Consider the following 13,282-nt stretch of genomic DNA (forward strand, 5'->3'; position numbering starts at 1 on the left):
AGCGATCCAGTTTTATATATACAGTATCTTACAAAAGTGAGTACACCCCTCACATTTTTGTAAATATTTGATTATATCTTTTCATGTAACAACACTGAAGAAATGACATTTTGCTACAATGTAAAGTAGTGAGTGTACAGCTTGTATAACAGTGAAAATTTGCTGGTGATACAAGCTGTACACTCACTACTTTACATTGTAGCAAATGTCATTTCTTCAGTGTTGTCACATGAAACGTTATAATCGAATATTTACAAAAATGTGAGGGGTGTACTCACTTTTGTGAGATACTGTATATATATACACTCACCTAAAGGATTATTAGGAACACCATACTAATACTGTGTTTGACCCCCTTTCGCCTTCAGAACTACCTTAATTCTACGTGGCATTGATTCAACAAGGTGCTGAAAGCATTCTTTAGAAATGTTGGCCCATATTGATAGGATAGCATCTTGCAGTTGATGGAGATTTGTGGGATGCACATCCAGGGCACGAAGCTCCCGTTCCACCACAACCCAAAGATGCTGTATTGGATTGAGATCTGGTGACTGTGGGGGCCATTTTAGTACAGTGAACTCATTGTCATGTTCAAGAAACCAATTTGAAATGATTCGAGCTTTGTGACATGGTGCATTATCCTGCTGGAATTAACCATCAGAGGATGGGTACATGGTGGCCATAAAGGGATGGACATGGTCAGAAACAATGCTCAGGTAGGCCGTGGCATTTAAACGATGCCCAATTGGCACTAAGGGGCCTAAAGTGTGCCAAGAAAACATCCCCCACACCATTACACCACCACCACCAGCCTGCACAGTGGTAACAAGGCATGATGGATCCATGTTCTCATTCTGTTTACGCCAAATTCTGACTCTACCATCTGAATGTCTCAACAGAAATCTAGACTCATCAGACCAGGCAACATTTTTCCAGTCTTCAACTGTCCAATTTTGGTGAGCTCTTGCAAATTGTAGCCTCTTTTTCCTATTTGTAGTGGAGATGAGTGGTACCCGGTGGGGTCTTCTGCTGTTGTAGCCCATCCGCCTCAAGGTTGTGCGTGTTGTGGCTTCACAAATGCTTTGCTGCATACCTCGGTTGTAACGAGTGGTTATTTCAGACAAAGTTGCTCTTCTATCAGCTTGAATCAGTCGGCCCATTCTCCTCTGACCTCTAGCATCAACAAGGCATTTTCAGCCCACAGGACTGCCGCGATACTGGATGTTTTTCCCTTTTCACACCATTCTTTGTAAACCCTAGAAATGGTTGTGCGTGAAAATCCCAGTAACTGAGCAGATTGTGAAATACTCAGACCGGCCCGTCTGGCACCAACAAACATGCCACGCTCAAAATTGCTGAAATCACCTTTCTTTCCCATTCTGACATTCAGTTTGGAGTTCAGGAGATTGTCTTGACCAGGACCACACCCCTAAATGCATTGAAGCAACTGCCATGTGATTGGTTGATTAGATAATTGTATTAATGAGAAAGTGAACAGGTGTTCCTAATAATCCTTTAGGTGAGTGTATATATATATCAGTAGCCATGAAGCAAGGAATTAATTTTGTTTCTAACAATCACGGTTCAAAAGTTATGACCCAAAATGTTATTTTTTACTTGTTTTTTGTTCACTATAGCGCCACCTATGGGACAATTGGGCTGATTCCATGCATGTAGTTAGCCAACCAGAATACTACCATCCCTGGAAGTTTAAAGTCTCTAGGCCTTATGGTTTGGTCTGCATGGTTTTGGGGCAGAAAAATTATAAATATAATAAAAATCCTGACAAGAACAGCAGGGTTTCTACCCCTTCAGGCTTGAACCCCTAATCATAGCATAGCCTAAGCATTGCGATGTGCTGGTATATTACACTAGGTCAGTGACCTTGTACTTGTTGTCAAGTATATCACAAGCAGGCTTTGATGATTAAAAAAAATGAAAAAGATCAATAGGCAAGAAGAGTGACATGAAGTTTAATATAACTTCAGGACAGTGATATCATAGTTAATTGGGTTAAAGCCTTGAAGCTGCATTAGTACTGACAGGCTAAAAAACTGTTGTCATTATTATTATTATAATTATTATAGCACATTTGTCAACAGATCTCAAGCAAGATATCTGACAAATATTTGATTAATGACAGAGTTTCAATCAATAAGGTTGACACGTAACACCCGGGGACACACATGACAGGAAGTTTATTAAATTGCCTTAGAACATTCAAATATTGCTAATGTTTTGTGTAAATATACAACAATACTTAAACGTAATCCTTTTAGGATCAGTTTTATTCTGAATGTAATACAAGAGTAAAATTATCATATGAAAGCCCTGCAAGTACAATATAGCAATATAATACAAACGTTCCTAAAACACATAAAAATATGTCCTTGCGTGATGTAATATAATGCCAAAGTCTATCGAGGGGCTGAATTGCTCCCTTTGTCCCGGCAGACGAGCTCTGGAATCTATATTTAATGGTTGTTGAAAAAAAAACAAGGATGAAAACGTTGATATTCACATTACAGGCTCCCATATAAACAATCAAAACACCTCTGAAAGATAATTCTTTAGTTATATCTCATTATATGTAGTTTTATTAACAAGGTTTGGGAGGAACGTCTGGAGTCGCATGGATTACTTTTATGCTGCCTAAATGTGACTTTTGGACTGTCAAAGTGCTTTCATTATAAGGACCTGACAGCTCAATCTTCTTCTAAAAATCTTAATTTGTGTTCTGCAGAAGAAAGAAAGTCTGGGATGGCATCAGGGTAAGTTTTTGGATGCACTATTCCTTTTAAGTCTTGTAGTGCATGAAGCTACACTCAAAAATATTTTGTGCTGGGATTAACTGAAACTGTGCAGTGGATTTCTAGTTCCCAGCATGCTCAGCATGGGACTGGATTGGAGTTTTTTAGGTTTCCATTCTGCTGAAGTTCTTTTGCTTTAGTTGAAGAGCTACATGATAACTTTGGTGATTGACACTTTGCACAATGAGCAAATACTGTATCAATCCTACTGTAGTTATCAGTCTCGTCTAATTTGCTCATGCCATTTATACAGTAAAAAAGCGTGCAAATATGCTCTATTACTAGCTATCTCGTGATAAATTAATGTATGTGTTCTTAATTAAGTTTTAAGTTAAAACTGCTATACATTAATATAAAAACATGGGGGAAAAATATATGAATTAACCCAGCCTGTATAAGTTACTTTGCATGATGAGTATTGGTAAAGGCTCAGAGAAGGTGAACAGAAGTTTTCCCTTGAGCGTAACCTTTAACCCCAGTTTGCTCCAGGGAGATGTCATAATATGTTCATTGTGCTGTTCTATGGTGGCATTGCGTGCAAGATATGCAAACATATTCCACTACCCAAGGATGTGTGGTGCTAAATAAATATTCTAATTAAATAAAGATTGATCTGTCCTCTGTTAAATTAATGCAAGGTAAACATAACAGCTAATCTTCCACTACACTTTTGGGGACATTTTGTGAAAATGTATACCAAAGAGACTTTTGACTACAACTTCTAATGGACGTTGTTTACTGAAGCCTTGCAATGACAAAAAGATGATAGCTTACTCATATTAATGGGCATGTGTGTCTTTATTACATGTTTATGTCCGTAACTCTCGTTTTGATTTTTGTCAAATGTGTACTCTTGATACAACTTAAGGAATTACTCTTACTGTTAAATGTATATCATAAAACAGTTGTGAAATTAAAAATCTGGAGATTACGCCTTTCTAATGATGTGCAGTTTGTAGTTCGAGTCTCTGAAGAGGAGGCGGGGCATGTCTCACAATGTATAAATATGAGCAAATGACTAATCTTTTCATGAGTGAATCTTCATCCTGCAGCACGTGATTCTCTGATTTTGGTCATGTACCAATACTGGCTAATGTTTTCTCTTGCCTCAGTCGGTAAGTCACTTTCTTACATATTTCTAATATATTAAATGCATTACATAGCATTTAATATAATGTATTTATTATGTACAGACATGTTGTTGAATTGTACTTACATTTAAAGTACCTGCATTTAATTACATCTGTAGTTACGCTGTTAAACTTACCTCCAACCCTAAACCTAACCCTACCTAACTCTAACCCCAACTCTACTCAATCGTCAATCTCAGTAGCAGCAAATGTGACAATTGTGAGAATTTTGAAGAATAACATGTAGTTATACAGTTAATACAATATATTGTATGTATTTTAATGTTAGTACATACTGTAGTAGTTCTTCTATGTAGTAGTACTTCTATCACCTCTAGTCTGGACTATTGTACTTACCTATATTTGGGAATAAACAACTCTTCCATATCTAGATTACAAATTGTTCAAAATGCAGCATCAACAGCATCGGGTGTCCGTAAACGTGAGCCCGTTACTCCAGTGTTAGTGTCTTTACATTGGCTTCCTGTCCGATCTCGAATTGATTTGAAAGTTATTTGAAAGTACTCTTGCTAGTATTTAAATCCTTAATTGGCCGAGCCTCTCTCTCCAACCTTTTGTGTGAACGCTGTGCAGGAAGAGCTCTTAGGGCCAGAGTTTATTAACTGTTCCTAAGTCGAAGCTAAAATCTAGGGGTGATCAAGCATTCGCCATAGCCGCACCTAAACTTTTAAACACCTTACCGTCTTCTATCAGAACTGCGCCAACACTACATATTTTTAAATCTAAGTTAAAAACACATCTTTGCCTACAACTTGTGATGTTCTCTGTTGTTTGTCTTGTTGGGTATTATGTTTTATTGTGGGTTTTATTAAATACAAAACGTTCTTGTGAACACATTGTACAGCACATTGGTCAACTGTTGTTGTTTTTAAATTGTGCTATATAAATACAATTGAATTGAATTGAAAATTGAATTGAATGAATAATTAAAATAAAAAAATGGCATTAGGTGCACTGTAAAAAAAGAAACTGCAATATTTTACCAGATTTACCAGTACTTTCTTACTATAAAATAGTGTATTCAGAATTTGACTGTAAAATCAGTGTGGGCTAGACCATTATCTATGCATTACAGTAATGTCCTGGCCCTGTTCACTGTGTAGTCACAGTTTATACAGTAGTTCTAGTCAAATTGTAGGAACTACTACTGTAAAATATACAGCGAACATCTGGCCACTAGCAAGGAATATACTGTAAACACACAAATCTTTTCTTTTTTTTACAGTGCGCCTGTTAGTATCTAGTTCATTTTATAAACAATTAAAGGATATGTGAGTTCTTGACAAGGACAGACATGTGTGACATTTGTTGCGATGCAAAAAATTCTCAAGAGTATAAAATACAGACGGATTCATTTTTTAACAAGAAAAAGGAAAAATGAAATTCTGAAACTGGTATTCACTGTGTGCTTGGAGAGAATGTTGGATTTTCTTACAGAAAGTCTCATCTGTGCAGGGTGGTTGTCTGCTGATGAAGACTGTGATTTCTCCGATTACACTACAGCCTATACAAATCTTTACACATCCCTCGGCCTGGATAAGAATGACGTACAGATGGTAAACCTGCGGTCCGTGCCTAGCTCACATTCTTATACCAGTGTTTATGTGGGCCTGTATGTGTCCTCCATCACAGATGTGGTATGAGTACAGCTGAATTTACCTTCTATTAATCATATGGGTCATTTTCAGATGTCAAGCAGATGTAGTGGCATTTTAATATTTTTATCTACAGAATGAAAAGGCTCAAAGCTTCTCAACACAGGTCAGAATTTATACTGTAAGTAGTTTTAAAACCTCTCTCACTCTGCACACAGGTTTTCTCAACTTACAAAATGTATGATGAATAGACTAGAAGTTCTGTTTGAAATCTCTCAAGAATCAATATCACTAATAACTTAATACATTGCAGGTTTGGAATGATGAATTCTATTCCTGGAACTATGAAAACTATTGTGGAATTCGTACAGTGTCTGCTCGAAAAGATCAGATTTGGACTCCAGATCTTAACATCATTGAAAGGTTGACAAATTATTTCTGTTATTTTATTCATATATTTTTTGCAATTTTCATTGGTAGGAATGATAGACAGAGGACAGAAAATGATGGGAAGATTGTGGTCGGGAAATAAAATACATAAAAAATAAAAAAAACATTGCATCAGGGTTCAAACTGTAAAAGTTGCTCAATTTTCTTGATCTTAAATTAACAAAATCATGAAATCTATCATGTTATCTAAATTGAGTTCTAAATAGAGATCTCTGTATAAAGCTGTCATTTTTGGTCTGTAAGCAACTTAAATGTAGCTTAAAACTAGAATAAAATGTTGAAAGAACAAATTCTGTGTTCCGATCTCAACCTTTTGGACACCTCTATGACAGCTGTCAATAACCCCTTAAATCACATATGTATATTACGCATGCATACAATAAGTTCACTGGTTCAGCTCATAGTCTTGGAGCATATTAAGGAAAACATATTTGGCTGAGTGTCCACATCAGAGGACAGTATTATGCCCTTAGTCATAATTACTTCCATACTTATCAGCATGGTTTGCGTATCTAAAGACAATTTAGGCCGACAATAACTGCATTAATTAATTAATCAAGCGATGGCTTAATTCTAAGAATTAGGTGTACCAACAATCATACATCAAAGAAGAATATCTTACCAAGTGAAAATGAGGATCCACTCTGCCAGTGTCACTCACTCATAGTCTGTGAATTCCTTCAGAAAACAGGACATGGCGCACTTGGGTGAGTTTAGAATTATTTAACTAGAGTTATGTTGTGGGAAGGCCTCATCTGAATTTGCATGGCTGATCTCCCAGCTCAATTCAGAACATTGACCCCATGATGTATATTAAACATGAAAGCTCATAAATGTCCAAATGAGGGAGCTCATTGAAAAGGATGCATGAACAGACTAATCCCCACAGCCACCCAAGAGCCTGCACGGCTCTGAGGTCCATTACTATTCAAGATTGGCATGGAAAGTGAGACTGGAGTAAATATTAACTTGAAATTGAGAGGGATACCTTGTTTTTAGCTTCGTGATATTGACTGATTACATTTATTTTTTGTGAATGGCCATAACTGTAAATAGTGTATATAACCATTTCTTCACCACAGAAGTCTTCAGGGTTGAGTGGCATTTATTTTTACTGTACATACATTTTGTCCTGTTTTTTTGGTTTAGTCAGGTAAGACCTCTGTACTTTTGTTTATTTATTTTTTTGAGAATCAATATAGTTATTTTTCTGGGTACAGTTAGTTTGAGTTTTTGTATATTATTTTGGCCTTGCTCAACCCTGAAGTCAAATTTTGCTTCCTTTTGTGTTGTGGTGTTATCTAAATACAAATATAAGAAACAGAAAACTTGTGTTCAGAAATCTTTTTTTATGCTACACCTCGACCCTAGACTGGGGTCGTAACATAATTGGGGGCTCATCAAAAAGCTGGTTGACAAACCGGAAAACATACACCTGTTAAAAACCCTTCTTGTGGCTGTGCATGGGGTAAGTCCTTTCATATTTTTCTTTCTTTGGCTGCTTTCATTTTTGTGTGGGAAGGGTTAGTAGTGGGATTATGGAGTTTGATCTTAGAAATGGAACACTTGTGTAACAGGGGTCATAACAATGTTAAGTGGAGATTTAATTGCTGCTCTTCTATAAACTGAGGAAAGTAAGGGATGAATGTAATTTTGGGAGGCAAATGAGTATGTATGCCATGGCTTTGTTGTTTTAGGGCTTTAATATTATAGGGCTTGTGCAGTTAGATGAATGGAAAACCCAGAAGTTTGAAAGGGAGCAGCAGGGCACTCTTCAAAAACTGGAGACCGATGAGTAAATTACCCTGCCGCTCACACTTTACTAGTTGTGTTGAGAAATATGTTTGAAAAGACAAAGTCTATTGTGCAACGGGTAGCCCTATTTATATCTGAAAAATCACAATACACTGTATTTCGGTAATCATCAGAAAAATCTGATGAGAAAATGGAATGCTATTGAAAGAATAAACCAGTGGAACATTAGTGAAATTGCAAATCCGTGACAAATAACAAACATTGCGTCCTGTGGTTCACTGCAGTTGGAGAGGGGGCTGCTCTTGCACAGGTAGTGAGAACAACGTTTACTTCTAGTTCTTATTTGTGTGGTAAAGCATACATTCAAAGCTTTAGGGACCTGTGGCTAGACACATCATTGGACTTCCTGTTCCCGTTGCTGACGGCACGCTGCACAAGTGTTTGTAGCCTGCTTAGCATTGCTTTTTCTTATTATCATACATTCATCATTTTATCTTTTGTCATTTAACCGTATGTGTCGGGTTTTTCCTTTCTTCTACTGTTTCATCTGTGTGTATTTTACCTGTTGCTGCTGGTGCCTAGCTCGAGTCTTTAAATCCTTAACCTCTGCCATTTTTCAGAGTGCATCGGGTTACCCCTGCATTATTCTCTTATCGTGATTAAACTGCGTGCATTTTACATCACGCACCTGTTTTTCTCCTCTGTGGTAAACGGATTATTGCATCGATCTCAAAGCACCGCTTATCAAGAACAACCATAACAATAAACAATTGCATGAGGGATTCGCATCAATCTCAAACCCTCACCGCTCAGGAACAACAAACAACAACAATCAATTGCGGTGAGTCATGGCATCCGCTCATGTTATTTCTTCCTGCATTGCATGTCACATGTTTACAATAACTTCTTCCATCAGCAGTGAGGGATTCACATGTGATAAATGTAAGGAATTAGTCAGGCTGATGGAGAAAGTTAATGAGTTAGAGACACACATCCAAATGCTAGTGGAGGTTTGTGAGAAAGAGAAGTCGGTAAATACTGTTTCAGATGCAGGCAGTACAGAGAGCAACACACACTTTGGTTCCAGGTGTAGAGCCCCCGCAGCAAGGCGTTTGGGTGACGTCTCGGTGGCATACTCGCTCAGCAAAGCGACACCACTCTCCCGTTCCTGTTAGGGTTTCCAGGCGATTCTCCCCACTCAATGATGCACCCACTGAGAATCATGTTGAAAGAGCCCTAATAATTGGTGATTCTATTGTAAGGAACGTGGAAATAGAGACTCCAGCCACTACTGTTAAATGCATTTTGTGTGCTAGAGAATCTGACATCAGATCAAATTTACAAGTGCTGTTAATGCTAAATGTATATTTTCTAAAATTGTTATTCATGTCAGCACTACTGATGTCCGGCTTCGCCAGTTGTAAATCACTAGTGATTATGTTAAAGAGGTGTGTGAATTTGCAAAGATTATGTCAGACACTGTAATATGCTCTGGCCCCCTCCCTGCTCATTGTGGTGATGAGGTTTTATAGTAGATAAGTGTCACTGAATGGCTGGATGTCTGAGTGTTGTCTGGAGAATAGCATAGAATTTATAGACAATTGGAAGAGTTTATGGGGTAGACCTGACCTGCTAAAGACAGACGGACTCCATTCCTCCAGGGAAGGTGCCACTCTCCTCTCTATTAATTTGGTTCATAGTCTTAATAATGATAGTATTTCTCTAACTGGGAACCAGGTCAGGAAGCAGACAAACTGGTTAATCCGCCCATCTGCTAGCTTCCTTGAGATGTCACACAGGTCACATAAACTACAAAACATAGAGACTGTATCACCTAGATATAACATAGAGATTGTGTCTGTTCCCTGAACTACCAAACACAAAACTCTCACTAAATAATTTAGAAAAAAGTAGGGCTGAAAAGTAGGCCCTGAAATTAGGGCTACTAAACATTAGTTCCCCTTCTGTCGCTCTCTACACGTTGTGTCAGAGAAGCAACACTAGGGGTCTCTCTTGAGCGGCAATATATACCTCTGTTCTATGAAAAAAGGCCAATGAGAAGTTGGCAGACGGTATTTGCATATCCCGTCCCCGGACATACGGGCATTTAAGCGGGGCGAATACAGGAGTTCATTCAGAAAATATATTCTGAGCCGATGGTCGTGCATGCAGTCTGCTGCGAGTCACACACCAGTTCCTGTTTAATCCTCTGATGCTCTGCATTCTGTTGGATCTGACGGCGCATAACAGCGGCTTTCTCTTTCCTTGCATGGCTGTGCATTTGTTGCCCCTGGGCGCTTCGACAGTACAGACAACTCGAAAGAGTTAGAGTGTAAGTTTAGAGTGACTTTTTAGAGTCACTCTAAATAGAGCAAAACACAGCGGCGTTGAACGTTTCTTCTCAGGACGCGTCTTTTTAAAGACGATTTTTCCGCCCCTGACGGTCATAAAAACTGCCTCGCGTACCTGGTTTGCGATCACACGCAGGCAGCGTTTTTATGAATGGTCTATGTTTTCAGTACGAGAACAAAGCCATGACAGCATTGCCGTCGCGGCTTTTTCTTGTAGTGAGAGAAAGCCACTTCAGCCACCCCCCGCACCTCGCCTCCTTCCTACGGGATTGAGGCAGGCGCCGTGGGCGATGAAGACGATCTGGGGACAATGACGGGCTCCGTTTCACCGGGTGAACCCCCTCGAAACTCCCCGCCTCCCCGGAACGCTTGCTTGTTTCCGTCCGAGCTCGGGATGTGCATTCTCTCCAATGGGTTATGTTTTCAGTGTGAGAACATAACCGCGGCAGCGTTGCGATCTCTGCTTTCTCTTGTAGTGAGAGGAAGAAACTTCAGCCGCCCCCCACGCCTCGCCTCCTTCCTACGAGATTGGGGCAGGCGCCGTGGGTGATGAAAGACGATCTGGGGAGAATAACGGGACGCTTTCGCCAGGTAAATCCCTTCGAAACCTCCCGCCTCCCTGGCACGCTTGCCTGCTTCCCCCGAGCTTGGGATTAGTGTGGTCCGCTTAACGGCCTACCGTCCGGTCCCTCGAGCTCCCCGGCATTGGATGACGACATCACCGCTGCATCGGAGGGCATAACAGCAGCGTCTGATGCGGATAACTCGCCTGGGCCGCCACCTTCGGGTCTGCCGTCCAGTCTGAGCCTGACGCACGGTGGTCCGCTATGCTTCCCCGGGCTTAATTGGTTCCGTGGGCATGTGCGCCGCTCACATGCCCGCGGCGCATATGCCCCCGGATCCTTCCCGGACGTGCATGACGAGCTGAGCAAGACCTGCTTCCTCGTTCCTCCACTCTCGCTACCCTCCCAGACCGCTCCCCCCCCTGCATGCCATGGCCCCCTCCTGCAAGTCCACCGGGCCAAGGCACTTCAAAATCTGCACTTGGGTAGTCCTGTTTTTGACGTGCCACAGGAACTGCACTCGAAAAGGTGATGGCCACCCCCCGTGGTCCAGAAACGCAACACATGGACAGGACCTGGTCGCAGTACAGGAGGCAGACAAAGCACACTTTCTCAAAACGCCCCCGTCTCCCAGCTCCGTCCATTCGGCAACACCACTTGGCGACTCCGCCCAGCAGTCCTCAGTGGTGAAGAAGGAGGCTATTTCACACATCTTCCCCTGCCGCAAACCTGCCACCAGGGCCCATGCCCTGTCTGCTCGCCGAGGGCGTCCTCCTGCGGCTTTCAAGAAAGAAAGAAAGTGGTGCTCTGCCTCAACTAACAAAAGAGAGTGGGCCCAGCTCTCAGCCCCAGCGTCGAGCCCCCTGCAGAAGTTGGACGCCCCTCATCTCACGGACCCCCTCGAGGACCCGGAAGGCTCCCAGGCGCTCCTGAGATGACCGACCCAGAGACCAAGACGGTAGCTCAAGGAGCTGGTGAGACCACTTCGTTCCCCAGTGGAGGGCCGGGAGGAGAATCTTTTGTTAAATTCATTACATTCTCAATAATAGAGCTATTTCCTTTTGTCTCTGGGTCACCTGGCCCGCAAATGCCGTTCTCACGACACTTTGCTTCCAGATCTCAACAGTCCCGTCTTCCTGAACGCGGTACCCCTGCCCTCAGCCCCACGACTGTTCCTCGGCCGGCCGGTTCAGACGAGTCCAGAGGACGCCAACATCAGACCTCCTCCTCGGTCAGGAACCTGCCCCCTGCCGGGTGCGCGGAGCAAGGTAAGTGCTTCGAGTCTGTTCTCAGCACCAGAGCCTCGGGACGCTTCACTGCCTCCCGATGCCATATTACGTGTTCCGCCCCGCTGCAAAGCCCTGCCGGGTATATCCAAAATACTTGTCCCCTTGGTGCCCCTAGCACGGAGTTTAGAGGCGTGGCTTTCACTGCCCAACCCATCACGCAGGCTGCACTGGACCATTAGACTCGGTTAAACAATTCAGTTTGCCAGGCCTCCACCCCCCTTCGCAGGCGTCCATTTTTTCTGCAGTATACGGCAAACATGCCAAGTCCCTGCGTGAGGAAATCACCTCTCGTTTACTAAAAAAGCAAAGACGTGATAGAGCCTGTCCCTCCAACCGAAACGAAGGGTTTCTACAGCCCTTACTTCGTTGTACCCAAGAAAGGCGGTGCCTTACGACCGATCTAGATTGGTTCGCAGCGGTAGACCTGAAGGACGCGTACTTTCACATCTCGATCCTGCCACGACACCGACCCTTTCTACTGTTCACGTTCGACGGTCAGGCGAAATTCCTCCCCTTCGGCCTGTCTCTGTCCCCTCGCGTCTTCACGAAAGTCGCAGAGGCAGCCCTTGACCCACTCCGAGAAGCCGGCATACGCATACACAATTACCTCGACGATTGGCTCATCCTGGCCCCCTCACGAGCGTTACTATGCGCGCACAGAGAACAGGTGCTTAGGCACCTCAGCCGTTTGGGGCTTCAGGTCAACTGGGAAAAGAGTGAGCTCGCCCTGGTTCAGAGCATCTTTTTTCTCAGCATGGAGTTAGACTCAGTCTCAATGTCAGCACGTCTCTCCAACGAGCGTGCACAGTCGGCTCCTGGGGCATATGGCATCCTCCACGATGGCCGCGCCGCTGGGGTTGATGCATATGAGACCACCTCAGCACTGGCCTCAGACTCGAGTCTCGAGACGAGCATGGTGCCGCAGCACACACTGTGTGAGAATCACCACCACCTGCCGCCAAACCTTCAAACCCTAGACAGACCTCTGCTTTCTACGGGCAGGAGTACCCATGCAGCAGGTGTCCAGACGCGTTCTGGTCACAACCGACGCCTCCAAACTGGGTTGGGGCGCCGTGTGCAATTAGCACGCAGCCGCAGGCCGTTGGAACCGGGCCCTGCTGCGTTGGCACATCAACTGCCTAGAGCTGCTGGCTGCAAATTGGTGTTCTTCCCGGGCTGAAGACCCACAGAGATGCGTGGTTAGGTCAGTGCTCGTGTTCCTACAGGAGAGGCTTGAGAGGAGGCTGTCCCCCTCCACCCTCAAGGTGTATGTCGCCGCCATCGCGGCTCACCACGACATGATAGACGGCAAGTATCT

At 42.8% G+C, this 13,282-nt stretch overlaps 1 protein-coding gene across 1 annotated transcript in view; it reads left to right on the forward strand.

Moving 5' to 3' along the window:
• Nucleotides 1-3,870: 3,870 nt before the first annotated feature.
• Nucleotides 3,871-13,282, forward strand: part of LOC127653448 (5-hydroxytryptamine receptor 3A-like) — a 31,346-nt gene continuing 21,934 nt past the window's right edge. Inside the window, exons 1-4 of the mRNA XM_052140138.1 lie at nt 3,871-3,925; nt 5,417-5,598; nt 5,693-5,737; nt 5,870-5,979. Coding sequence (XP_051996098.1) covers nt 3,886-3,925; nt 5,417-5,598; nt 5,693-5,737; nt 5,870-5,979 — 377 coding nt within the window. The 5' untranslated portion in view covers nt 3,871-3,885. The remainder of the gene's footprint in view (nt 3,926-5,416; nt 5,599-5,692; nt 5,738-5,869; nt 5,980-13,282) is intronic.

The sequence above is a fragment of the Xyrauchen texanus genome, chromosome 12 (genome assembly GCF_025860055.1).
Source record: "Xyrauchen texanus isolate HMW12.3.18 chromosome 12, RBS_HiC_50CHRs, whole genome shotgun sequence".
NCBI classification, from domain to species: domain Eukaryota; kingdom Metazoa; phylum Chordata; class Actinopteri; order Cypriniformes; family Catostomidae; genus Xyrauchen; species Xyrauchen texanus.